At 43.4% G+C, this 27,039-nt stretch overlaps 1 protein-coding gene across 4 annotated transcripts; it reads left to right on the top strand.

The window, feature by feature from the left end:
* The first annotated feature begins 1,023 nt into the window (after window positions 1–1,023).
* NICOL1 (NELL2 interacting cell ontogeny regulator 1) lies at window positions 1,024–21,226 on the top strand. 4 transcript variants are annotated; one of them, XM_071808484.1, is made up of 5 exons: window positions 1,024–1,166; window positions 4,904–5,033; window positions 7,374–7,532; window positions 14,973–15,061; window positions 18,912–21,226. In XM_071808484.1, the coding sequence occupies exons 3-5, from the start codon at window positions 7,409–7,411 to the stop codon at window positions 18,975–18,977; spliced, it is 279 nt and encodes a 92-aa protein (XP_071664585.1). In that variant the 5' UTR covers window positions 1,024–1,166; window positions 4,904–5,033; window positions 7,374–7,408; the 3' UTR covers window positions 18,978–21,226. The 4 variants fall into 4 exon arrangements, with proteins under 4 accessions (XP_071664585.1, XP_065693822.1, XP_065693823.1 ...); XM_065837750.2 differs by lacking the exons at window positions 1,024–1,166; window positions 4,904–5,033 and adding an exon at window positions 7,108–7,198; XM_065837751.2 differs by lacking the exons at window positions 1,024–1,166; window positions 4,904–5,033 and adding an exon at window positions 7,118–7,265 and having other exon boundaries at window positions 18,916–21,226.
* The last annotated feature ends 5,813 nt before the right edge of the window (window positions 21,227–27,039 follow it).

Genomic DNA, 27,039 nt, shown 5'->3' on the forward strand with positions numbered 1-27,039 from the left:
ATCCAGCTTGTGAAAAATATCTGGTTTCAGCCAATAGCATTGAATATAACTGATGCACAATTCAGTCTTGCAGTGAAGTGGTAACTGAACAATGTTTAAATGCCTTTTGACAGCTGGTATATTGCACATTTGAAGTATGGTTTGTTTTATACACTGTAAAATCAAATTGTGTTTTACCCATAGGAGGTTGAATCATGTCCTAGAAGTCAATAGCTTTTCTAAAATATGAGTTGTCCCCACCTCCCCTTTCTTCATGCACATTCAGGCTGTGCAGGGAACTGCCTGTACCATTTGTTACTGTGGTTTTGGTAGCCACAGAATAATGTGCCTAAACCCCAGCACTTCAAAAAAAAGTCAACACCTTCTTCCTCAACATCAACTGCTCTCAGAACACTTGAATTCAGAAGATATTTTTACTCACAATTCTCTAGCAAGTGAAAAATGACACACTTACATCTTGCTAGATGGTGATAATACTGGCAGTAGCAAGGCACGGTCCCTGACATTCAGACTGAGCGTACACGACCAGCACACAACCCTTGCTTATGTTGTGAATTTACCCCGTGTCCAGCACAGTGATCAGTCACTGGATTTCCAGCAGTCTGATGCAAACCACAATTATAAACTAGGAAAACTGCTATTTTGCCAGTGGTTCTTACTTCTTATTTGAGCCAAAAGCCTGAATGGACCTTCTTTTTGCAGTACATTGACAGCAGCCTCTCCTGTGGAGCAGAAAGCATTCTAGGCTTCAGAAGGTATTTAAAGATGCTTGTCACACTTGGCTTCAGCTGATTTTTGGACAATTGATCAAACCTGGGTGCTTTCCTGCATCTTACACTGTGGTGAAAGCGGCCTTTTGGAGCTGACTAGTTCTTGCACTGAAGGATCGTGGTGCTGAGTTTCCATCATCCCCCTTTGCAGCCACAGCCCTGATTTGCATTGTCACATGGACTTTGTTGGTACAACTGCAGTGTCTCAAAGTCTCATCGTCTGACCAAGGTCCAGCTGGTGGCTGGATTCTTGAAAAGTTTTCCAGGAAGCTCTTTGATGGGGAACTTGCCAAGAAATGGTGCTGAGAACAAATTTGTCATTTCACGAGGGAGACTTTTTTCCCCCACCAAACCTCTGGCTTAGTGTTAAAGAAGATATTGAGCCATCAAATAAAGGTGAGTCATTATCTCATATCAAGAGGGATAAGTATAGGTGGGGTGCTTTAATTTTCAGTCCTCCTCAAGGCCTGGGGTGGTTGTCAGAGAAAAAAGACAACACACCTTATTCTGTTTATGGGCTAAAACACCTATAAGTGCACCAGCCTCTCACCTCTCAATTAATTTGCAATACTGTGAAATAACTATTTAAGGGACAATTAAGAAGCTGTGGGCCCTGGCAGCTGCCCTTAAGCCACGTCTCTGAATTCCTTTGTCAGTGACCCATCCCAAAATGGAAATGTTCTCTAGCCATCATATTGCTCAGACTAGAAAAGCATTGCCTTTGCCCTCATAACTGTGGAAGGACAAATAGTCTGAGTTTCAGATGCTGCACAAGGGCAATGCATTTCTCCCAGGGGTGTCGGTGTTTATGCTGGAATTACAACACAGAGAGCTCGAAAGTGACTGCCTGGGAAGCAGAATTATTCTTGTAACCACAGAATCACAAAAAAAACAGGAAGGGAAAAGTATCCATAGGAAATCAATTGATTATTCCTGATGAAGTGTAGCACCTTGTTCTCGTCCTTATCAAATTTTATTCTGGTTTTAGACTTTCTGTTTTTAGACCATTTTTTTCAATTTGTCTGTATGATTTAGAATTCTAGTCTTCTCCCCCAGCATTGCTTATAACCTCCCAGGCTGATGTTACATCTTAAATAACCACTTTGCGTATTCATTATCCAGCTGACTAATAAAATGCTGAATAAGCCTTGAACTAAGTGAGTCTCTGGAGACCCAATGTGATGTATCTTGCCCTGGTGACAGTGGCCCATTGCTCACTCACACCCAGCCAGTTTTTCTGGCCTCAGAGCAGTCTCCTCAGTTTGCTCTGGACAATGTTGTGTGACACAGCATCAGAAATCTTCCTGAAGTTGATTTAATTTGGCTTTCCCTACCTGGAAGGCCTGTTGCCATGTCACAGAAAGAAACTAAACCGGTCTGGCTTGATTCTTGACAAATACCTCTTATTTGCAACTCCACTTCTTGTTTTCTGAGTGTTTACAAACTGTCGGTGGGATTATTGCTTCTCAAACATTCTCAGGGCTTGACAGGAGACTGGTTTGTGTGTCATTTTCCATTTTCTCTTCCCCCTTTTAAAGACAGTCACTGCATTTACCCTTTTTCCATGGCTGCTATAACTCACAACTTCCCTGAGCTCTCAGCAATAATTGCTGATGATGGTTGCTTTAGTTTCTTCTTGAATATCCTGAGGCAGGTCTAGGAATAGCCCTGAGTAAAAAGAGAGCTTCAGGCAGATTGACACCCAGAAAGGTGACCTGGAACAAACCTACAAGCATATGTAACCAAAGCAAATTTCTGCTAAATTGTCGTACCTAAAATGTGGTATTAGTTGTGTTAACCTCCTCCTCACTAGTTCACCTTATGCTGGTTGGTAGATAAAAGGATGCTAAGCCCCGTATCACTTTCTAGGCACCAATTTGATTAACTTTCCCCTTGTGCTGAACAGAGAACAAACTCTTCACTTGTTTTTTGTCTTCCTTAGCCCCCCATGTGTTTAAAGAATGCTTTCTTGCTATTCTTCATGTTTCTCACTATTTGCATCCGGTTTTGCTTCTTGGTTTTTCCGGGATTGTGCCTGTATTCTCTTGCCATTCTATTATGCAAGTAACAGTAACCAGACACAGGTTCTTCTGTCTCTGTGTTTTCTTCTGTTTGAGTTCAACAAAGGGCTTATGGCCTTGTTAGCAGGCAGTGATTTAGCACTTCATATTAGACTGGCACTAACCACCCTATTTGCCATGTGTACCCATGGCTATAATAATGGAGTTCTAAAATGAGAACCTTTGCCTGCACACATATTTAACTCAGCCCTTTAATGTTAGTGATTTTAACTAGGTATGTACATTTTCTTCCTCCACTGCGAAGATGTAACTTGAAATACCTGTAGCACTCAAGCATCAATAAGAGGTTTTCTGAGGGGGTTACCAGATGTATGTCCTCACTAATCATCTTCCCAATACATGTGTGGATGTTTCTGATTATTCTGGAGGAAACTCTTTCTTTTGTTAGGAGCTGATATGGATTCTTTGCAGAAACAGAAAACAAAGTAGAAATATTTCCAACAGCCCTCTGGAATTCACTATGGCATTCTTCAGATAGCAAATGGACTCTTGTGAATTCCTGAATTTTTGCATTCTTCAAAGTAAATTTAGCACTGGTATCCCCAGTCATAGTGGTCAGCAATAGTGAATGTAATAGCAAAGCAAGTCATGCAAGTGCTTTCATGCTTCTCTCTCCTTCAGCATTGCTGGAGGCGATAGGACACCACAGATTTCTGGAACATTTTCATGCAGACTGGCTCCTGCTTCTTGTGAACTGAGAACTAACTGCACCTTGGACCACATGGTTATGTTAGCAAGAGGAGCTGGGAAGATTTTTCAGGCTTCTTAAAGACCATGGCATTTGACACAAAAACTGGCCTGACTCTGCAAGTACAATGTCTAATTGTTTTATGTTGGCAACAAGTGGTTAAAAAAGGGACATTATTTTCAGCTTAGTGATGTGCTGCAACACAGAAATAACACCTTCCTCCCCATTAGATGGTGGATAGATACTACAGATCCCCCCACTGTCACGAGTGGGAGGAGGTTCAGTGGTGTTGTGCTGTCTGGATGGCAGCAGTCCAGTTCAATGAGGACTCCTCCTGTGGTGCTATCACAGTGTTAAGTCTGGATAGTGGGTGGCTGAGCAGCCAGAAACCAAGACAAAGGCAGTCCATCCTCTCACAGAGCAGCTTTATTGGATGCATATACAACTATGAAAACTTTGCTGTGATATATAGACCCTAATAACAAGGTATCACCAAACCATGCATAGGCATCCTTGGAGTCTTGACATCCTGGGAATGACATATGTCAAGATGTTCAGCTTCTCTTTATTCCAAATTTTCCCAAGTTCTCTGCTTCAATATCCTTTTATACTTTCTGCAGTTGTTTAGGATGGGTAACACCTCTGCTTACTTCTGTGGTTTCCTGTCCTCCCTGAGATGTCAAATCCCTCTCCTTACATCATTGTGGGTTGCACTGCTTTTTCTACCTACCTACTGAAAAGATCAAGCAATTATGAAAAAGATTTTACAAATAGTTACAATTTTAGAAAAGGCTATATTGATACCTTGAAAAAATATTAGAATGAACAGTGCCTTCCACCTTATCAAAGGTCATTGCACCTGTAGGCAATTCCTTTCTGTCTTCTCCTTGAAGATCATGTATGAAAGCTATGATATGACCGTGGGACCGTAATGAGGGTACGCACAAGAAACACATATGCCAGGGTGAATAGAAGCGTAAGGTTTGGATTTTGTGCCAGAATTTCCATTTGGTGTTATTTAAAACCTCAGATCAGGTCTAGACTATGTGACCTGTATAGTCCAACTGTACAATGTTGTTCCATTATACCTTGGCTCTTAAGGAGCTGCTCCTTTAACAGGCGTCTGGGACCTGTGAAGAGGCAAACAGTGTTAAACTGGACCATCTCACACAATCTCACGATATCCAGCTTCAGAGTTTGGATTAGGAATCTCAGCTTCTCTTAAAGTCAGTGGAGCCATTTTGGTGCACTCATCTTATGAAGACCCCATTGACTCAGACCTTCATTTGGACCTTTCACACAAGGGAAGTTGAGTTTCAGTTGCACTTTGGGCTAAAAATTTGTGCAATTTGTCATTCTTGTAGGAATTGCTTCCACAACTCTGGGCTGCCCTCCTGCAAAGTCCGCACTTGCATGCACATGACAATTCTGCTTTGCCAGAAAGCTGTCAAGAGCTTGGAGTCCTTTGAGATGATGTCATGGAGGCAACCCCAGGTTAGTTCAAAGGACAACAGGGTCCAAAACAACTTTTATTAAACAGGTGAGAAACAGGGTTTTAGCACTCCAAAAGTGACTTAAATACAGGTTCAGATATCAGTTGAGGAAAATTATTAAGGGGCAGCAACTAATACAACAGGCAGTCCACAGAGTGCATGCATGTGGCTTCACCCAAAATAATGCCAGAGCCGCCCCTGAGTCCGGGAGGAGTACACACTTGCCTGAACACGGTGTGGGATTATTTTAAAGAGATACACGTACTCGTAGTGAGTACGGAAAGTGTACACTTGCGATTCTGTGAGGGTAAATTTATAATACACTCGCAATCGTGCAAGGGTTAATTTACTTACACATGCAGATGTGCATGGAATATTACATGTGCTTATGTGGAAGCACAGGAGGAAAATACACTCGCGATTATGCAAGGATTAATTTTACACATGCTCATATTGGGCACAGAAAGTTACATGTGCATATATGCACGTAAAGTATAAATATACTCGCAATCCTGCGAGAAGTTTTACTCACACCCGTGGCGGCAAGGCAAGCGGAGTCTCCATCCCGGGGAGAGAGGCTCTCGGTGGCAGCATCTTGCTTGTGCTCCAAGAGACCCGTGACAATGGGCAGAGTCTCGACAAGAGTCCTGTTTTTTTAGTTGGCTGATCAGATCCGACTGTAGGCATTCCAGAAGCTTCTCTGCACCCCCACACCGGTTGTGGGGTGCCCCTGAAGCCTCCAAACATCCCCCTCACTGGCTGCGGGCACCCAGCGGCTCACTGGCACCTCGGCACTCCCGTCTCCTAATGGCCCTGGCCAGGGTGCTCTGGGGCCAAACAAAAGAAGCTGTTGGCCTCAAACAGCAGAGAGAGAGTGCCTACTCCTTCCATACTGAAGGAGGGAGAGGGAGAGAGAGGGGTTTGCATCCTGCCACAGATGACTTTCAAACTAACCTGGTCCAAAGCATAAGCATTGAAATGAGGGATGCAAGAGGTAATACTGAGGAAGTCACAGGAACAAGTAAAATAGCAGCAGAGTACATTACGGGTTGCAGACCTTTGGGCTGTAGAAAGCCAGGGATAAATTGTGTCTCAGGCCAGGAAGGCTGATACCTCCACAGCCTGGCAGACAGGCTGAGAGAGCTGGGATTGTTCAGTTTTAAACTAGAAGAGGGGAGATCCAGGCTAGACATGAGTAAGAAGTGTTTTACACTGAGGGTGGTAAAACCCTGGCCCAGGTTGCCCAGAGAGGTGGTAGATGCCCCATCCCTGGAGACATCCCAGGCCAGGCTGGACGGGGCTCTGAGCAACCTGATCTGGGTGAAGATGTCCCTGCTCATGGCAGGGGTGGAACTGAGTGAGCTTTGAAGGTCCCTTCCAACCCAAACTGTTCTATGATTCTATGATTCGATGATTAGTTGTTCCATATGGACCAGGAAGGCTGGAGCCTGCTCCCTGGTGAGAGGAGGTAGAGCGTCTTCCCCTGAGAGAAGCATAAACCATGCATTGAACAGATAACATTGCAAGATGAGTCTTAAACCACACTCTGGGGCAAACAGCTATTGAGAGCCTCTCTCCCTCTTTTCTAAAAGGTAACACCTGCACGTTCCCAGTTGGTTCATGTGCCAACGTCACTGTTGTCCACAAGGCTTCATTTTCAGTGTAGTTTAACAAAACTCATAATGCAGACTTCCACAGAGCACAGGGCACCATCAACAGGCAAGCTTCTGAGTTTTCATCTCATTTGAAACCTCCCAGAACAAAATCTCACTCTAAGTGAGTTACAGCTAAAGAAAGGGATGGGAGGTGCATATTTCAACAGAGTCCCTTTGGGAATAAAAGCAACAAACGCAAAAATTGCCTAAGACCCTCTCATGCGGGTGACAGCAGCCAGTGTTGTCCACAGAGAGGACATGGCCTTTGAGGAGCGGAGGCAGAGGAGTACAGCAGCAACCATCCACTACATCGTGGTCCCTTTAAATCTTCTTCTCCACTTGGCAGCTCCAATTTTTCAGTGTTGCTATAGCAAATCTCCATGGCAATGACCCTGATGAGGGGAAGGGGGAATGCAGGGGGGGACACGCATGCTCAGAGTGGCTGCTGGAGCCTCGCCTGCTCACTACAGCTGCTCCAAGGCTCTGGCACCCAGGCGAAGAGAAAGATCAGGTACTTGGCAAACTGGTCCTTGGGGTGCACCGCAAGCCTGTGGCACGTTGCTGCAGTGATGTTGCATGTGAGTTTGGTGTCCCTGTGGGTCTGTGCTCATCCTGTCTCATCCACTTCTTTGTGGGAGGAGTGCTGGGAGCAAACTGCTGATTTTCGGTATTTCTCCTCGTTTCAGGCAAGGGGAGAAAGCTTTAATTATTGACGAGAGTGATGGCGTTGCCGTCTGTCTGGAGCACAATGCATGTGGCGGTTCTGGTCATCTCGGTGGTTGGCCTGCTGAGCGTGAGGCTTGTGGCGGCCGGCCAGGACTCTGGGAGTGTCATCCCTGCAGAAAGTACGTACCTGCGCTCGCCCTCCTGCCCTCCCGCGGCACCGCGTCCTCCTCCCTTCCCTCCACTTCGCCCACCGCAGCCACTTGAATCTTAAGCTCCCTGCGGAACATTGCATTGCCTGATTAGCGAGGCAGTAACGATGAATTTGTAACATGTCAGCAAAGCACATGGATATAGCACTTATACAAACAGCAAGAAAGCAAGGAATTAGTAGTTATTCAGGAAAAAATACTAACCTCATACTGTGATTTTCACTGGAGCTTGTTTAAAAGCTCTTTGTCTGTAAGTCTTTCATATCTGCTTCTCAAAAGTTTTGTTTCCACGTTGGCCACAATACATATCACGTTCTTGCTAGTTTGGATATTAGAAGAAAATTTGTGTTTATTATTTCTGCTGGGGTGTTATACTCTGCTTAGTTTAGTATTTAGCTGAACAATAGGTCAAGTTCAACTGTCTCGTAACTACTATAGATTGACACAGGGGAAGCTGACCCAAACAATGTGTTTGTAAAACATGTATAGATTTCTGAAATCCTGCTGCTATTTTGCAAATCTAGAAAATAAATAAATATGACAGACTGGCTTGAGCACACCATGGAGCTGGGTGCTCTTGAATTGGAACCACAGCTCTGTATTAACTTCCTCTATCATTTTGAGAAAGTCTCTGCTTAAACTTTCCCAGCTCCAAAATGAGGCAATAGTTCAAAGATAATAGGGGTTGGAGTCAGTGTTCTCAAGAGTATTTTGGTGACAGCAAGTGGGAAGTAGCCACTCATTAGAAACTTACAATATACTCTGGGATTAAAAAAAAAAGGAAGGTAATTGCATACAAACCTATCTCTAGTTCTTAGTCACACTTACTTATTATCACAGGTTTTTTTTTCACATGACTACCAAAATATTTAAGACAAGACCTGGTTTAGTTACTGCATTTTATTATATCTATTTTATGTAATTCCCTCACTAGTTTTCAAATACACCTATGTGCATTTGTCTCTACAAGACTTAAATGTTGAATTTCTTTCTTTTTCCATTCTCTTATTTTTTTTATTAGTGTTAAGTTTTGGGCTGTTCTAAAACAGATCTCATCTCTATTTTATGTGTCTGTTTTCTAGGCATCAATTTACTTTAATAAGTTTTGTGACACGTAGTCTATTTTATCTCTTCAAGGAGAAAATCATACTTAAAAACATTATATGTGCCCATTGTGTGTCTGTGTTAGCAGAGGGAAGTCAACACATTTTTGGGAAAGTGTATATAGTAGCTCCTTGTTCTGCTTGTTTAGTGGATTTTCCCAGGACAGAACTTCTGGCCAGGGTCTCTGACCCCAGTCTCACGAAGTTATCTTTTTGATATCCTCTGGCCAGGCTCCTGAGCCCTTGAGGAAGCTTCCTCATCTTGTCTTACTCCTGCATGTGAGAGTGAGGAATGAAAGGCAGGTCAGAGTGTTTCTGTGGCCCTGGTTTCCACAGAGACATGCTGCTCTATTCTGAGTAATGGAGGCTGGTAGCATTGCTACGAACACATAACAACATTTATGTCTGAGGCCAGGCTAGGAGGAAGACTCTCAGCTGACCATGAACTGTAAATTGATTTATGCTGCAGCAGGAACAGAGTTTTAAAGTAACAAAGAACTCGGGATGCTCCTCATCAGCCACTTGTTGAACAAGTGCTGCATGGCTGCTAAGTGCTCCAGTGCTAGGGAAGTTCCTTTCCCTAGGTTTCCCATAGCAGAGACTCAGGCATGGATTCCAAGAATTCTTCTCACATAAATAATTTATTCACAAGATACAGTGTAGAGCAGCTCGAGTTGGGTGCCTTCAGGAGAGGGACCCTCAGCAGAAAAGAAATTAGACACTTATACCCTCATAATCCAAGACCCCAGCCCCCATGCGTCACTCCAGGCTGACTGCAGAATTAGGGTCTGGGGTCTCCCCATTCTTCATTGGATCACTTCGTTTTCATCAGGTGGGCTGTCAGTCAAATTCTTGACCTTCAGTTGCTGTTTTGCACCTGCAGCTAGAAAAAATAAGTTCTTGTAATAGCCAAACCATTCTTCTTTCAGATGCTGTTCTGTTCCTTATCTCGAGGGTTGACCTCCTTATCTTTTAGCTTGAAGACTCCAAGGTCTTTTTTACTTAAAAAAGCAGAAAGTTCAAGGGTTCACAGCTTGCAGAAATTATGCTAAGGAAACCTACTTATGCTAAGTGTATTCTATCTAAGCAGTTTCTATCCAAGTTCTATAAGAAGCAGGATACCAAATAAATCAATAAGCTAAGGCAGTTCATTCCCTCACATCCAGGTACTTCCCTCTGGACATCAGGGTTCTTCCTGGTAGTTAACCTGTGGAACTCCTTCCCTAAGACATTGCCGATGCTCAAAGTTTGCATGGGATTGCAGAATTGACTGGGTAAATTCAAGGAAAAGAGGGGACTAAAAGGACTGTTGGATACAGCAGCAGTTGCTCTGGCTCAGGAGCTGTGAGCTGCATATTCCTGAGGCCTGAGAGGGTCTCTGGGGACACATCTCTGCACATCTGGCCTTTTAATGTGCTTTCATGAGCATCCATTGTTGACCATGGAGGTCTCATCTATAACCAGTGACCATGGATGTTCCCTGGCATAGGGACACGGCTGTTCTAGTAACCAGCTAGGATGGTCCCTGTCACACTTTTGTCCATGCAAAGAAGCCATTTGCCTATCTGGAAGACAGAGTTTGCTGCTCCAGAAATGCACTGTCTCATGCCAGCTGCTCTCAAAGCTTGGGAATGCTCCTAGACCCATTTAACATACTACAAGAGATGTAGCTCATGGGAGACAGAACACTGGACCAGCCAGACCTTTGAAGTGATCTAGCACAGACATTCCTGGATTTTTTAACTGCTTGGTGTCAGCTCTCCTGGCTATTTCTCATCAAGGACTGGATTGTGCTGGGCACTGACCTATTTTGGGGGGCAGTGCCACTACAGGACACACACACAGCTTCCTTGTTGCTGGTGCTTAAGCCCATAATGTCAGCCCAGGCGGAATGGTGTCTGTGTGATCCAGCAAGAAAAAGGGAGCTCTAGTACACACTCTCGACACGGATACATGATGCACATGGGCCATATTAAGTGTCCTTCTGCAGGGCAGACCAGTGTGGCGCTTGATGCTTTTCTCTGTCCCAAGATGTGTGACAAGTGTGATGAGGAGCGGCTGAGGGAGCTGGGGCTGTTCAGCCTGGAGAAAAGGAGGCTGAGGGGAGACCTTATCACTGCCTGCAACTGCCTGAAAGGAGGTTGGAGCATGGAGGGGGTTGGTCTCTTCTCCCAACTAGCAAGTGATAGGATGAGAGGAAATGGCCTCAAGTTGCACCAGGGGAGGTTCAGATTGGATATTAGAAAAAATGTATTCCCTGAAAGGGTTGTCAGGCATTGGAACAGGCTTCCCAGGGCAGTGGTGGAATCACCATCACTGGACGGGTTTAAAAGACTTATAGGTGAGGTTCTTAGGGACATGGTTTAATATTAGATTTAGGTTATGGTTGGACTCAATGATCTTATGGGTCTCTTCCAACCGAAATGATTCTATGATTCTATAGGACTGGGACCATACCTTTAGCAGGAACAATCTCTCATGGACCACACTGCATTAAGCCTCTGTCTCCCATTTGCTGAGAGAAATGTGTCCCTCTCGTGGGGACAATGCTCTCATGCAAGTGTGGGAGGTGCAAGAGTCACAGGAGAGACGCGTGAGAGTGAGTCAGAGTTCTTGTTAGCATTGCAGAGAGCTCCTGCCCTGTGTGTGGCACGGATATCTGGCTTGGGGTACCATCACCTGCTCTCCACTTGGCATACTTTATGCCAGCTGGAGAGCCAGGCCCAGCTTTTTATGAATAATGCTAATTAGCTGTGATTAATCATGCGCTTATACTTTATACACAGCATTTCGCATATGCAAAAGACTGCCTAAGTGTGAAGTGGTGTTACTAATGTTTGTGGATTATTTTCTTTAAAGTTCAGTGCAATCCACTAAAAAAATAAAAGTAATTTCCCCAACCTCCCATTGCATCTACAACAGAGATCTCCCACTGTGAAAGCTGAAATGTAGAATTTGAAGAAGAGAAGCTGGTCAGTCTGTTTTCATTAGCCAAAGTGCATTAAATGCAAAGAGTAAACACCATGTGCATGTGCAGGAAAGTAAATTAGACTTCCACAGTGCTTTCAGTTCCAGTTTATCACCAAGAAGAAGCCCAGAAGCATATTTTAAGCTCTCCTCCCCCACTTCTCCCTGAACACACAAAGACACATACAGTCTTTGTGCTGACAGGACCCACTTAAAGAATTATAGCTGACTCTTGGTAATTCTCATTATGTTAATCCACAAACCTGTTAAGTCTCCCTATGAATGATAGTCTGTTCCCAGCTGTCAGCAAGGAATTAATAGCACTCTGCTGTACTTTGCTATGATGTGACTTAAGGTTTGGTTTCATGATTGCTTTAAGCTGATGTAAGCCTATGCTGCCTCTGCCCTTCTCCTCCCCATAACCTGGCCTCCTGTCCTCATTCTATTTCTTGTTCTGGCTCGAGAACTTGGGCATCCAGGATCTGATCTGGAGAAAAAAAATGAGTGGTCCAGCTGACAGAGCAACTGCTTGGTCACTCCTGCTGCGAGCGAGGGAAGGTGTGGGAACACGTAGCCAAGGACAGAAAGCAGGATGGGATTGCTCCTATTGGCAACAGCATCCATTTAGATTTGTTTAAAACCTTTGTGAAAATAGACCCTTAGACATCATTACATTGGGAAAATGTCCATGTGCATCCTACTGAAAATATTGTGAGCATAAAGAGAGGTCAAGTCCAGCCAGACAGTCCAGCTTACCAGCCCAGCTCTTTGGTCTGGGAAGGAGACACTGAGGCAGGGAGTGATGGAGAGCAGCAAAGTCATAAGTGGGACAAAGGTGGTGAATATTTAATAACTGTCTCTTCTACTGAAAAATGAGAGGCAGGAAATGAAAGCAGCAGATGTTAACTTCAGAGCAGACAGGAATGGTATTTTATTCACTCACTGAATAGCTGAGCTGTGGAACTCATAGCCACAGGATGCTGTATGTGCCAAAAGTTAACATGGATTCAGGAAGCAATGGGGCAAATTAACATGAGAAAAAAAAAAAAAAAAAGGAGGGCTTATCAGATGTAGAAACACCAGCCAGATTCAGGATATCCTCTAGTCTCTTGGTGGGCTAGAAGAATCGCAGAATCACAGAAGGGGGGGTCAAAGGGACCTCTGGAGATCATCCAGTCCAACCCACCTGCTAAAGCAGGTTCACCAGAGCAGATCGCACAGGAAGGTGTCCAGGCGGGTTTGAATGTCTTCAGAGAAGGAGACTCCACAGCCTCTCTGGGCAGCCTGGTCCAGGGCTCTGGAACCCTCAGAATAAAGGAGTTTCTCCTCATATTCAGATGGAACCTCCTCTGCTTCAGTCTGTGCCCGTTGCTAGAGGCTTATTCTTATCTGTTCCTTAAGCATCTGCTATTGGTTACTGCAAGAGTCTGGCTAGAATAACAGTTTAAAAGCCTGGTTAGAGCCAGGACTTGGCGAACTCTGCTGATAGAAGTCCTCTGTAGCTACAAGCTTTCCAGGTGGTGGGTGTTGCTGCTTTAATGAGTCCTCTCTGTGCTGTTGTAAGCCAAAATGGTGCAATAGCTGGTTGGAGGAATGACTGGAGAAGGACCCTCCACCAGGGAGGAGAGCCTGGGAAACGTATTAGAGAGTGAATACCCTGTTATGTGGTGAAACTGGCTGCATCTGCACTATGGCTTCGAAGAGCAGTGCTGTGTCAGGAGCTTCACGTGTGCTGATCCAGCACACATGGAGCTGCACAGACCAGTGTTCTCAGTGCCACCTCCCTTTTCCTGTGGAAGATGCTGTGATGACAGGGCAGCTGCATACACAGAAGTGAAATAAGCACTAAGGCATGGTTGTGCCTTTCCACTTGTACCTCTCTGTCCACACAGGAGCACTTGGCTGCCATAAATACCAGTGAATGATCCCACACAGCCATGGCCTTCATGAGGGCCTGGGAAGACTTCCCGGATGGCAAGCAGCGATTGACTATGGAATTCGTGACTCTCCTGAAAGATGCCTTTTTCACACTGCCAGAGCAGGAGACATTACTTTATGACCTGTACTTTGTTTTTTCTCCAACAACTTCTTATTTTGATAATAATTTGATGACAAGCACTTCAAGGTATGCAGCCCCTCACCAAGTTGGAGCCAGGGCAGGGTGCTTTCTGAGATGACCATGACAAGAGGAAGGAGCAAGCCATGACACCACCTGAATGATGGATTTGCTGACAGCAGACTGAGGATGCAGGTTCTTTCTAAGGGCTCTTCTCCATGAAGTCAAAACAAGTAAATTACTGAAATACTGAAAAAAGGAAGGGGTTGAGTGTCTTTCAAATGTGCTCAAAACCATCCTGTTGTTACTCCGCTCAGGCCTGGAGACAGATTCTTTGTGAGTGATGCTGTTCTCATAAAGGCGAGGACTTTGCATCTCCCCATGTCCCTGGAATCCCTGGCTTGATCCCTGGATCTCCCTGACATGTCATCTGCATGGAGGCTGGAGATGGAGGAGGTTGGATGGGAGCAAAACAACTTCCTGAGCAGGTCAAAGCCCTAGAGGCCAGCTGGGGACCAAGAAGCACTCTGGCTGCTTCATTAACTGTGACTGAAAAAAGGGCCTGAGATCAGTGCAAGGTGAATCACAGAATCATTTCGGTCGGAAGAGACCCTCAGGATCATCGAGTCCAACCATAATCCTGGCAGAGCAGAAATGCCCAGATCCAGAAGTGAGCCATTTTAGTTGTTGTCAGCTCCTCTTCTCCTCCTCCTCTTCTGTGCCTTTTCCCTGCCCTGCCCCTCTCCGCACACACACACTGGCACCAGCTGCAGAGCCAGTGGGGCGCTTCGCATTCCTGGCAGAGAAAAAATACAGCAGCAGGTGAAAGGAAGCAAATACAGATCTGGCTCTGTCCCTGCCAAGCTGCTCTGTCAGGGCTCCTGTAAAAACAGACCTGCCTGTCTGGTTTCTGAACCGCTGCAAAGTTATTTTCAGCATATCAGTTGAGAATTAACCCATGTCTGAGGAGGACTGAGGATTTCAATTTTAAGGGGAGAGGCTGGGGGCTGAAGGCACACAGCACCGGGCAGAATCAAGCCTGGGCTGTGTTCAGAAAAGCACACACAGCAAAAAGCTCTTGTGCTTTTGTTGGTCTGCACACATTTGCACCAGGACAGAAACAGCCCTGTCCACCGGCAGCCCTAACCTGGTACAAATGCAGGTGTGGGTGCCTGGTAAATCAGTTTTCTCCTGACATTGTGAAGTCTCTGAGTATTCTCTCTCTGTGCTGCTACTCTCCACATTTCACGCTGTGACAGTGATGTCTTCTGTACATTTTTCCAGGTCGTCCCTGTGTTGACTGCCATGCATTTGAGTTCATGCAGAGGGCGTTGCAGGATTTAAAGAAGACGGCGTATAATCTAGACACACGGGTATGTTTTTCTATAGAAATGCTTTCACTTAGCCTTTATCTCCAAGTGTCCAGGTCTGCCTGTCTGTGTACAGCAGACATGACATCTCTGCTGACTCACTTCCATTTCAGCAAATAGGATTGTATCAAGTACAGATTATTTTTCACAGGCTGGAGAGGTTCATGAAAGATCATCTAGTCAGACTTCTTGCATAACAGGCTGTAGAATTACCCCAGACAGTCTCTGCATCAAAAAGAGAAGGAAAGAAGATGTATGAAGGGAGAGAAGAACAAGAAAGATTATTTAGTCTTTATTTCACAACTTTGCTTCTGAGCTGTGAAATGTTCTGTGGGCAGGATCATAATGTGGATGGGAGAGCAAGAAGGTGGCAGGCAGGGCTGGCAGAGAGGAAGGGAAGCACATATATTCCTTCCTCGTGGATTGATGCTCTGTGAAAAAGAGGGAAAAACATTTGCTCTGGTAGCTATCACAGCACACTGGCCATTTTGCAACTTCCCATGCCAGTCTTGTGCTGCAGCGGTCTCAGTGAACACAAAATGAGCGTGTGTTAAATGCCCTGATTTTAGCAATGCATACGTATGTGGGTTCATAAATATGCACACTGACTGGGGCGGGACTTACCACAGTGGTTCATGTGCTGTCTGAAGTTTGCGAGAGGCAGGAGGTCTCTCACCTCTAATAAAGACCCCTCCCCACCATGGACCTGTTGTCCTACCTCTCCTTCCCTAATAGCTCCATTAACACTGGCAACATTAAAGGAACTTGTGGTGAGTGATAGCAGTTCACCGCCACAACTCCCAGTTCATTTGGGTGCCCGCTTAATGCCTCTGACCAGAGCTGTCTCTGTTGGTAGATGAGGAGGGCTCCTTGCCCCTCTCAGGTCACCCTCTGCTCAAATTGCCATTCACAGCAGAGTCAACCAAAGAGATGTAAATCAATTATGCGTCTCAAACTCTGTCACAGAAGGGCAATTACATTGCTTTGCCTTTGTTTTCTCATGACCTTGGGCAATCATGTAGGGCCCCCCACAATAAGGTTGGAGTGACTTCAGCTTTCTTGAGCTATCAATAGCAAACTGATTAGGACAGAACTCCGAGTGCGGTATGAGTTGCAAAAGTTTCTTGTGCACTAGCATAATACTAAATAACTGTTACGTGTCAGACTGAAGATAGAGGAGCTTTACCTCCAGCAGCTGTGCTGGGCTGTTCTGAAGCATGGCAGGCTTTCACCTCTTTGGATCAGGTTCAGCTGAAGTGTTTTGTACCTACGCAAGACCATGTGCAATCACAGCTGTGTTGGTTCTTATACTGTCACCAAACTTTACCTGGGAAGTTAAAGGAGGTACTAAATTTCTGTCTAGGTTGCACTGGGAAGATTTTTTTTTTTTAAATGCAATAGAAGCAGCACAATTCCATAATCCCATTTACAGAGATATTCAGACATATCTGTGTTGGCTATTCTATTGGGAGGGTGGGGTGAGAAAACAGCCCATCAGAGAGCAATGCTCCGTTGTAAGAGGCAAGACAGAATAAAAAGGGAGAAGCTGGTCCCAGGGCACTGCAAGATAAGCTTCTGTTTCTGTAAGGACCTGGACAGGCCTGAGAGGCCAAAGCACTGATTTAGGCAGCTCTCAGTATTAAAGAACAAGGGGCACAGGAACAGTGCATTACCAAACCAAACCTAACCAGTTATCTGGAACATCACCCACCCTTTGACAACTGTCAGAGTTTAATACTATCAGTAAAGAAAGGGGATATTATTGTCCATCTCTTGCAGCCTTCGGACTGAGACTCCAAAGGTCTTCCTGGAAGAGATGCTTTAGTTAAATACAAATTATTGAATGAGGCAGAGAAACTAAAGTGAAATGCAGAGGCAAGGGCCCTACAAATGGCACACTGTGGCTTTTTATTCTCTGAAAGGTACAGCCTCCATTTCCCTACTCAACCACTGGTGCTTGGCTCATGCTGACCAGCTATAATTTCCCAAGTTTTACACACAAATAACTTCATCTAACAGCTCCCGAGTTTTGAAAGTTGTTGTTACAAGGGCAGGGACTGTTCCTATCAGGGATTTCCTAAGCCAGTGCCAACAGGGCCACAATGTGTTTTTGTAATTGATGCTTCTCTTTCATAGCCTTTCGGTTTACAATTGAGTGCTCCCAGAGCTACTCTTCCTGCCTGTAAATAGTCATGAGTGACGCCTAGTCAGGGTTTGTGGTAACAGTGACAGCTTGTTGGCATTATGGTGAAATCCAATAAGTCTGTTTGATGTTAAGATGATTCTGTGATTTCTACTGGGCTCCCAACAATGAGAGCATTCAGTCATCCAGGATTGCATTGTACAAGCGAGGCGCAGTGTTTAATAACACCTGTCGTTGCACTAAGCCGATAAGTGGAAGCAGGCAAGGAAAGTGAGCAAGTCATCTTTAATGCAAAGGTTGATGTCAGAAGTTCAAGTTGAAATGCATAGAGGGCTGTGGAGGGGAAGGAAAAGCAGTTCTGCAACAGGCTCTGCATGCCAAAGCTTGGAGTCTGAGAACAAGGATCTGGGGGGACAGAGGAGCTGCTGGCCAAGCAAGGCAGAGCCTGCTGGAGCAGGTCCCCAGCTGCAGTGCCCGGCTACTCCTTTGGAAACTCGGTGTCTTTGTTAATTAGCCCTTTGCTGTTTCTAGAATAATTTGTCATGAGGCACCATGTCAGAGGAACACTAGCATGCTGAAGATCAAAACTTTTAGATAATTTGTTAACAAGTGATTTTCAGCATTTAATGATTTTTTTTTTTCCAGTGCAGATAGGAAATGTGTTCAGGGTGAATTTAAGCCTCGTAACTATTTTTTCCCCTCAAGAAACTCTTCAAAGCCAGTCTGCAAGCTACTTAAGGGACCACAGACCACAGAGTGAAAACCACACAATACGCTCAGGAAGATACTTCTTTTCAGTCACAATTGCACTTGCTAATGTGAGTTGTTTGCACCGACAATTTTATTTTGAGTCTTGCAAGAGACTCAGCTTCTGAAATGATAGTTCATTTCAGAAATTCAGCCTTTGTTTCTCAAAGAGTGAGACTAGGACTCACAAAAGATATAAGTCACTTGATTACAGTTAAAAAAATGATACATAAATAGCTTTGAGGCTCCAAAGTCAGATTTTTTTCCTGGATAGAGAGAAAAAAAGCTTGGAAATGCTTTTCCACTAAGACACTCCAAGAACAAGAGAAATAATTTTAAATTATGTATATAGAAAATGGTTATTAAGCTTTTGGTGAAGCTCTGGGGGCATGGCTCCAAATGGAGTTGATAATATGGCAGCTGTCTGTAAATTAACTCAGGTTAAAAAAGGAGCCACAAACTCAAGTCTAGGTCTGACCTGAAAGATTAATGAGTTTCAGACAACAAGGTTAGACTGACAGCTGGATTGAACCCAGAGTTATTCTAGAGAGCCAGCAGTGTAACTGAGAGCACAACTGGCTCCTCCGCACATGCTATCTGGTGCAATTAAATTATACAGTCCTGAAGACATTGTCAACAGGAAACCATCAATCACTGAGAAGGAATTAAGAGCAGTGCAGTTGAAAGGGCAGTTTTTCTCAGCATTTATAAGGGATGCTTTAATAATTTTGACAGATTACTCCCTAGAAGTTAACTATGAAAATGAAAACATTTAAACTATAAAAATACTCTCCATGCATTGTGGTTCCGAATACACTTACTTCAGCACTTTTTCTGGGGGAAAACCAGCACTAATAACTATGATCTTTGACTCAGCAAAGTACCTTGACTACAGTTATGCAGAGGGATTAGGTCTAATCAATTATATACTCTTTTAAAGTGTTGCACTTATTTTTTCCCCAGACAGAAACCCTCCTCCTGAGAGCAGAAAAGAGAGGCCTGTGTGATTGCTTTCGTGCAATACACTGAAAGGAGTGCTGGGATTTGGCCAATGGACATTTATTAATTTTTAAAATGCTATTCATTAAATTGCAGGAAGATACAGAGTGCAAGTTGTGCCACACTGCAAGGAGAACGATTTTTATCCAAACAGGTACAGCTCAGTTAGATCGTTTTTGCTTTGATGTGTTTTATCCTTACTGTATGTGATATTGCATCTGCTGAAATGTCAACAGAAGAAACAGTGCCAAAGTCTCACTCATGGTTTTTATGCAAGGATAGCATCTCGCTTTTCGGGTGTTTCAAGCCAAAAATTGTCCTTGGACTCTCAGGTCAACACCTCAGCACATGGGAATTGCCATAGATCTGTAGAAGTCAGTAGAGTCAAATTCTCTAATATATTTATGGTAGAATGTATCCCTAACATTAAAAGGAAGCTACTTTGCAATGATGCATAGCTAAACATTTACAAACAAGCAGTCATGGCTTTATATAGAAATTAATAGTTGTCACTGACTGCTTGGCAGTCCAAGGAAGGTATTTGTTCCCGATTGTATCAATAGTTCAGTGCATAGCAAACACAGCAATCTGTATTATAATTTTAATTTCTTCAGAGCCGCACAGTAGCTGTGATCTTTTTGGAGAGATTTATTAAGTATCTAATGTGATCAGTAACATTTGTAATCACATGAATACTGCCTGGCAATCGAACTGATTGCCTCTGCCAAAATCTTCCGGAGAAGTGTCTTTCATTAAGCAAATCACATACTGGATTGAGCCACTCAAACTGGCCTCTACAGAGAGTTTGGCAGAGCGCCTATGGAATGCCTGCGTGCCCAGGAGTCTCCTGCAAACTGAATTTTGAGAAGTAATTAAGTTCTTCCAAAATGGGCCATAGCTCTTGCATGGACTTTACACTCCTTAGTGGTGAGTTATAGTGCTACTATTAATATTCCTGCTGCAGTCAGTGTGAGACAAGAGAGAGCAAAACAATTTAAGCAGTGTAGTAGTAGAAGTAGTAGACAAGGTTGTGCCTTGTTACTCTTTGAAAAAGAACAGCAGATCCTTTCTCGCTGTCTTCCTTTTTTTCCTTTGTTTTGGGGAGGAGAGCAGAAAATGACCCCAGTGGAATGTTCTTGTTGATAACAACAGATTTTTCACAGGGCTTAAAATACTATCCACAAAGTATAATAAATAGAGATTTGTAAATCAACTAGAGCATCTAGCTCTGTACAGGCTGGAAACTTTTATACAAATAAGAACAAGGGACCAGTATCAACATCAGTGGTTTACAAATTTTACCAATTCTTATTCATATTTCTGTCTGCCCATAAGTGGCTGATATTTTGCTGTCAGGCTGCTCAGTAAGTTATGATAGTAGTGATCTGTGTGTTTCCAAACTGCTTCTGTCCCACTTTATCTACCACTTTAGGCACAGGGAAACAGGGAACTGTGACCCACTGCCAAGTGACTACTTCGTGTGCAGTCACACTTGGTAACCAGAGCGTATTACCATGCACTCTGCCAAAGTTTTCTGAAAGGTATGTGGTTCTCAGCAAGGAAAAGCTTCCTTGCACCTGCATTTGAAGTAGGAATTTCACTTTGTCCTTTGTAACATTCTAGAAAAACCCTTTACAGGTCACAAGGACCTCGTTTGTATAAAAGAGAAGCAGCAGGACGCAGCAACACTTTGTTCCCAGTAGCATTTCACTCCACTGTAGCACTGGTTACTGACCCACGGGAAGCAACAGAGCTTCTTATCATAGACAGCATTTTATTGGACAGATAAAACAACAGTTTTAATACAACTCCTTTGCAAAATACCAAGCTTAGGTTACTTTACTTCCACTTAGATTTCAACCAAAGTAATACACAGATTTTGAGTTGGCTTTTTGCAGGAGATGGAGCTCCAGCACTGAGCAGGTGAATTTTCCAGCACAGCTCAGCGTCCTGGGTGCAGCGTGTATATAGTTTTCTCTTGCTATTATGCATGATTATTCTGCTGGTACCTTAAAAAATCTTGCAAAGTCCTGTTAGCAAGCACTGGGTTTTTTGTTTTTGGCTGTGTTTTTATTTAGAAAAAGGTTTGCTCACAGATGAGTTTTGATATATGCAGCTCGTTACAATAAAAAGGTGGAATGAATGACAAGTGGATGTTCTCTGACTCCCAAAGAGATCAGAGTGACACTGCAACTTTACAGTTGTAATGGCAATGATTATTCTGTATGTATTCCTCTTTGTCTATAATACAACACAATAAAAAGGCAAGATGCATTATAGTATTTGGTGTGCTTTGTTACTGATTTGAAAGATGATAGTGCTTATGTATTAAGAAATATCTCATCTTTAATTAGGTGAAAAAAAAACCAGAGGAAAGTGCTGTTTTGAATACAACAATAAAGAAATCTTGTATTTGACCTAAATTTATGAATGTATTCTTATTTGCTGAAGTGTAAAATCAAATTCACTCTTATTTGAAATTAAAAGTACTGTAAATATTTTTCTGAGCTGTCTTAAGGACCCCATACTCTGTATTTGGTGCTGGTGATAAAGATCCTTATAACTGCTGGATGGCATGAAGAAAAAAATCCAGCTAGATAGTTTTAATTTATTATTGCTCATGAAGTTAATTGAATTTCAGAACCCCCTTGAGTCTCCACTTACTAGATGAAATTCTGTATTTTACAGAAGGATTTAATTGCAAGAGGCCTTAGAGCAGAAAGTCTGTTTTCCTACACAACACTCCCAGCACTGCTTTGCTGTGGAGCCAAGGCGCTTCTCATGACCTTTGGAAACCAAGCTGTGTCTTCTTTTGGTGCAGAACTGCTGCAGGTAGCCCTGGGCTCATGGCATTTGTGCGCAAGGTGAGGCGCAAGTGGGGGCTGGAAAGATGCCCAGACAAGTCCTCCCTATAAGAGAAATGGTGCAATCATGTTAGCATGATGCTGTCTCTGGGTAGGTAAGATGATGGATAAATCCTGGTAATGATCTCCACATCTCCAGAGCTTCTCGTACCAAAGCTAATGCCTTTTTTTGGTCCAACTCTCTGTTTATTCTAATCTAGTAATTTTCAGCTGAGTCTCAGGACAACGCTATGAAGATGTCTCTGAATGTCATTCTGAAAAATGGGAACACCATTTATCTTGCTTGTAATTAAGATTCCTGCTGGTAACATCAAAGCTAAGTAGTATTACTGCTAGCTGACTGGCTAGTGTATGGGCTGGCATTCCTTGCCCATATTTTTGTGTGGAATACTCTGAAAGCCCCACGGAACACCCTCTCCAGATGGAAATCTCGTATTTAGAAATGAGTTATATATCTTTGTACTCAAAACTAGTCTGTAGGTAACTCCCGGGTGATCTGAGCATCCAATATACATTCCCCATTTTCTAAGCAATCGTTATAAAGTGTGCAGGTAGTTCCCTTAAGAGCAGCCACACGGTTTCTGTGCCACATCCTTCACCTACCCAAGGTTGGTACCTAGGGACAAGACCTCATCCTGTGGAGGGGCTGCTGCTGGCTGCTTGTCTGCTCCCAGAAGGCAGATCTCACGTTGCTGAGAGAAAGCACTTGCTGTGCTGAAGGAGGATAACGGGAGTTCCAGTTCAGTTCAAAGGTAGTTTAAAATAAGGGGGGGCTCTAGGTCTGTCGTGCCTTTCCTGAGGCAGAGAAGCACAAAGGATGATTTTTTCTTTGGGGCTGGCACAAGGCAGCAAGTTTTCCTCTTTTGGCAGATGGGGAAGAAGACCCCCTTGCCTAAAACAACGTTCTGATTAGTCCTTGCCTGGCCCGGACTCAGTGAAAGAAAGCAAAGGGGAGTGAGTGTGGAGGGAAAAAGAGATACCTGCCTTCTGCAGCCTGGCTGAGTTCCTGGCAAATCACTGCTCCTGACGGAGAAACCAGAGCGGCTGCCTCCTAAGGATTTATATGCTGTGCATGGCAAGAGGAGGCTGCAATCATTCTGAATGAGGGCAGTGCTGCAGACAAAGCCAGCACAGCGGTATCAGGAACAGGATTTGAAATGGGGAGCGCAGAGATGTTGTGCGCACTGATGCGAAAGAAGGGATTATTTTCACCCCTCTCATCAAGCGTGGCATATGAATTTTCCAAGCTTTCCAGAACCCACCTTAGAGAGCTGAGCAATGAGATGCAGATAGACGAGGTGGTTGTGAATAACTCACGCTCCTCAGCTGGAGCTGTGCACAACAAGGAAAGTCTCAGGGAGGCTTTGTGCTGTGCTTGTTCCTAAAGAAAATATGGAAGAGCTGGAAGCATCTTTTGCAAACTTTTACCTGCCAATTTGAAAATTAAAGGGAAACTAATTTGCAGGTGCTTTTACTAGTGAAGGAAGAAGGCAGAACTCACTTAAAGAGTGCTCTTGGCATCAGAAGTTAAATAGAGGTAGAAGACTAGTATCAATTGCAAATACATATACGTATGTATAATATGTATATATGTATAAAATATTTAGCCTGATTTATGCTCCAGTGAACATTTTGAACGAATAATTTCTGACAGCGATGGATGAGGCAGGTCTGTCTGCTAAACTTCTAAAAAGACACTGTGATTTTCCAATTTCTGATTCTGGCTCTGCCTTGACCAGGCCTCGAGGCTCTGTTCAGAACATGTACTCAATGACTCTGCATCTCCACATGGCCAAAGGAAAGAATTTTCTGCCCATATGCTCAAGGTGATTTGTTGCCTGCTGGAGAATAAGAAGACACTAGAAGCGCCTTTGGTCTAGCTCAATATGGACAAGCTTATGTGCTTATGTTATGTTCCCTATGTATGTGGCTAGAAAATAAATTGAAGTTATTAACTTCCTTCCCTGAACTCCAGAGAGGAGGAACAAGAAACAGAAGGAGGCTGTTAGAAAACCTCTTTATCATTCTCATCATTCTTGAGGAGACTGAAGCACATGGTAAACTCCACCAGAGCCCACATGCCTCTGACTGGTCTCACCTGCTCCATCCCCAAGCTGGGTGGCAAAGGGGAAACAACTGGATTCCTGAAACATGTAGTTCCACTTGGCCATTGGGCTGAAAGATGGTGAAGAGGAAAAACAAAAACAAAAGGACCAGTTGCAACAGAGAGCAGTCATCTATAACAGAGTTCTACATAGGGAGGAACCCCACGTATCTGCTTGCTCTGTCTTCGTGTAAACACAGCCCTGTCCCTTACGGGTAAAAAAGCATTAACATTGATAATGTTCATTAATGTCTATTATTAAGCTTCAGTTTGCTACATCCATCATTATGTTTTCCATGCAATAGCTCTTTGCAGAAAAGTCTCTGGTAAATGATGGACCTTTCGTTCAGCCTGGCTTATTTGAATGCATCTTTGAACTCCATGTATTTCTGTTCATGCTAAAATCATCGTCAGAGCTGTTTTTTCAACACTGTGGCACAAATTCTACCCTTATATGTCCACATGGGATTCTTCATGAACTCACTGGAAACCACAAGAGGTGACTCAGGCCTGTTTTGCACTATCACAGTGCTTTGTTTACTCTGTGTGTACATAAAATAATTGCCTTTGGATTTCCCACAGTTCCCTTACTGTATTGTAAAAGGTTTTCCTGGGGAGAGCAAAGCCCCTGTGCCGTGTCTCTAGAAATACAGAACAGAGGACTTACGGCTAAATAAATTTGATCCTATAAATTGTGTTTCTCAAGCTTATCACAAGTTGGCTTCAAAATTAAATGTTATCCATAGTTTAAGTACTGACCATGTGAAATAGCAAACAGGAGCCTAATGTTTCTGTAGTGGTGCAGAAGGTACTTCATCATCTGAAAAGCATTGAGGTACTAAAGACAGATGGTGTCTGCAGCACCAGTTACTGAATACAACTGTTTTTTTCTAACTGTTAATACACCAACCTGCTTTTACTAGCCTGTGTGTTATAGACGGGGACAGAATGACACTTCTCAAGAGGACGGATTCTCTTTACATCAGATTTCATTCCATATAAATAAATGGAAAACATGAGGTTAAACTATGCATCTACACATTTTTTTGCAAAGACACAATATTGATATTATAACAAATCTGTCTTCTCTGATATTTAATTCCTTTTCTTTTTATTTGCCTCAGAAACTGTACCTGGATCTCACTACTCAGGTGTGTGGGGGAGTTGAATGTAAAGGATGTAAAGCTCATCAGTAGCAGTTAAGTATAGTATCAGCCTGAAGAATAATTTGGAAATTAGGAATTCTTGAGCTGTGATACAGCTTTGCCACTCAGGTGCTTTTGGGTAGAGGACGTGTTTCCTTTCCCATCTCTGGCCTCCAAAGTCATCAATGGAGAAATACTCTTTTTATAAGAAGAATTCAGACCACCACGTCTCACTTGTGGATGTATTAAAAACAAGTCATTTATATATGAAGATAGCAAAATCCTCAAGTTACAATTGTTTTAAGGTGAAATCTGTAGACATCACAGCTCTGTGTGACTTCTAGTATCAAAGATACAAATATTTACTGTCTTTCAAACTATTGCCTGTTTAACATTTGGATAATTTATACAGGAAATAAAGAGGTGAGTGTTATACATTTAAGTCATTTCATAAAATTACTGACTTCCCTACTTGGAAAGTAATGGAAAAAACTTTATTTCAAATTCTGGTCCACATTTCTAGTTTATCTGCCTGACTTATGCTTCTTATATTTCCTTACCCTGGACAACCACGTGAGTAAATTTCAATATCAAGACGGGCAACAGCAAGGAAGTACCAAAGTTATTCCATGAACATTCACAGAGGAGGACTAAGAAGAAGGTTATGAATTTCTGTTCAAAGACTAGATTTAATGTGTGATTTGCAAGACCCATCATAACATGACCTTCTTTATCTAAATAGATTGCTGTATGTTGCCTGCACAGAAAAGTTCTCCATGCCAAATAATGTGTTGAATAATTGTGATTTTTGAATTTGTGAAATAATTCTGAAGAATGGACTGTAGGGACTCCAGAATGCTTCAAACAAACAAAAAAACCCACATAAACAAGGTGAAGCTGCAAAATCTAAAACCTTCTTCATTGCAAATAACTAGCTGTTTCCCATACATACAGTTATATAACAGAAAAAAACCCCAACAACCCTGTGATGGAGCTTGTCTCATTTAAACATTTGTTGAGACGATCTGGACCTGGAAGTAAATGAAGGCCCTCAATGGATTTAATGATTACTGCACTTTTGCCCGCTCTCTAAGAACAAGTGCAAACATGCAATACTTGAGAAAAATCAAACTAATAGCTAAAGGCTGGGAAAACAAATATGGTAAGCTTGGGAAAAAGGCATTTAGCTGCTTTCCATTTGACATGAGATCTGTTTATACCATGCCCATTTCAAATTTTCGTTATATATGATATGTGAGGATGTTTAGTTACCATTTAGACCTGCGGTTTATTCATGGAAGGCCACCAGATGCCTCATATACATCAGGTCAGGAACTTTATAATCAAATTCATAGCCTGGAATTAGCAAATGTGAAGTTTTCTACCTGATCCTGACAAAGTGCCCAAGAGGACAAGCCACCAGCACTGTGCTCAGGGAACCCAGTGACATCGCTGCTTGTCATCCTTGCTGGGGAGGAATTAAGAAACACCCAGAAACCAAAATCTCAGTTTAGTGTTTGATACCGATTGTGTTCTGCACCTTTGGTATGCTTTGAGATGCCTGAGATTTGGCGTGTCCTAGAAGTTTCCTAAAGCACTAGAGTATTTGCACGTGTGGCGCCATTTTGTCTACCCTAGACCAGGCGCCATTTTGTTTGCCCTCAGAACGGCTCCTGTGAAGGGGTGAACAAAATGTCCACCGGTGGGCAGAGTCTCAGGGCAGAGGACAGCCCTGTTGTCAACACACTGAGGGACTGGCCTTCTGCACCAGAAAATAAGGTTAGTGGCATTGGTGAAAGCCTCTATTTCTTCCTCAGGGCATGAAAACACTCACTCTGGGGCACTGGCCCACGAGGGACATCTGGGAGCAGGGGGTCAAAATGGCGTATGTTTGTCACCAGCCATTTTCCCGGACATGTTGCTTCCCCAGTGCTCAGCAGGCTGTTCATGGGCACTAGACCTGCCCTTGGGCCCATTCT

This window comes from Patagioenas fasciata, chromosome 4 (genome assembly GCF_037038585.1).
Source record: "Patagioenas fasciata isolate bPatFas1 chromosome 4, bPatFas1.hap1, whole genome shotgun sequence".
Classification (NCBI taxonomy): Eukaryota; Metazoa; Chordata; class Aves; order Columbiformes; family Columbidae; genus Patagioenas; species Patagioenas fasciata.

Excerpts from the sequence above, each read along its gene's own strand:
- NICOL1 (XM_071808484.1), top strand. The coding sequence starts at position 7,409 with ATGGCGTTGCCGTCTGTCTGGAGCACAATGCATGTGGCGGTTCTGGTC. Across the intron at positions 7,533-14,972 it reads GAGTGTCATCCCTGCAGAAA|GTCGTCCCTGTGTTGACTGC; the intron begins GTACGTACCTGC and ends ACATTTTTCCAG. Across the intron at positions 15,062-18,911 it reads CGTATAATCTAGACACACGG|ACAGAAACCCTCCTCCTGAG; the intron begins GTATGTTTTTCT and ends TTTTTTCCCCAG.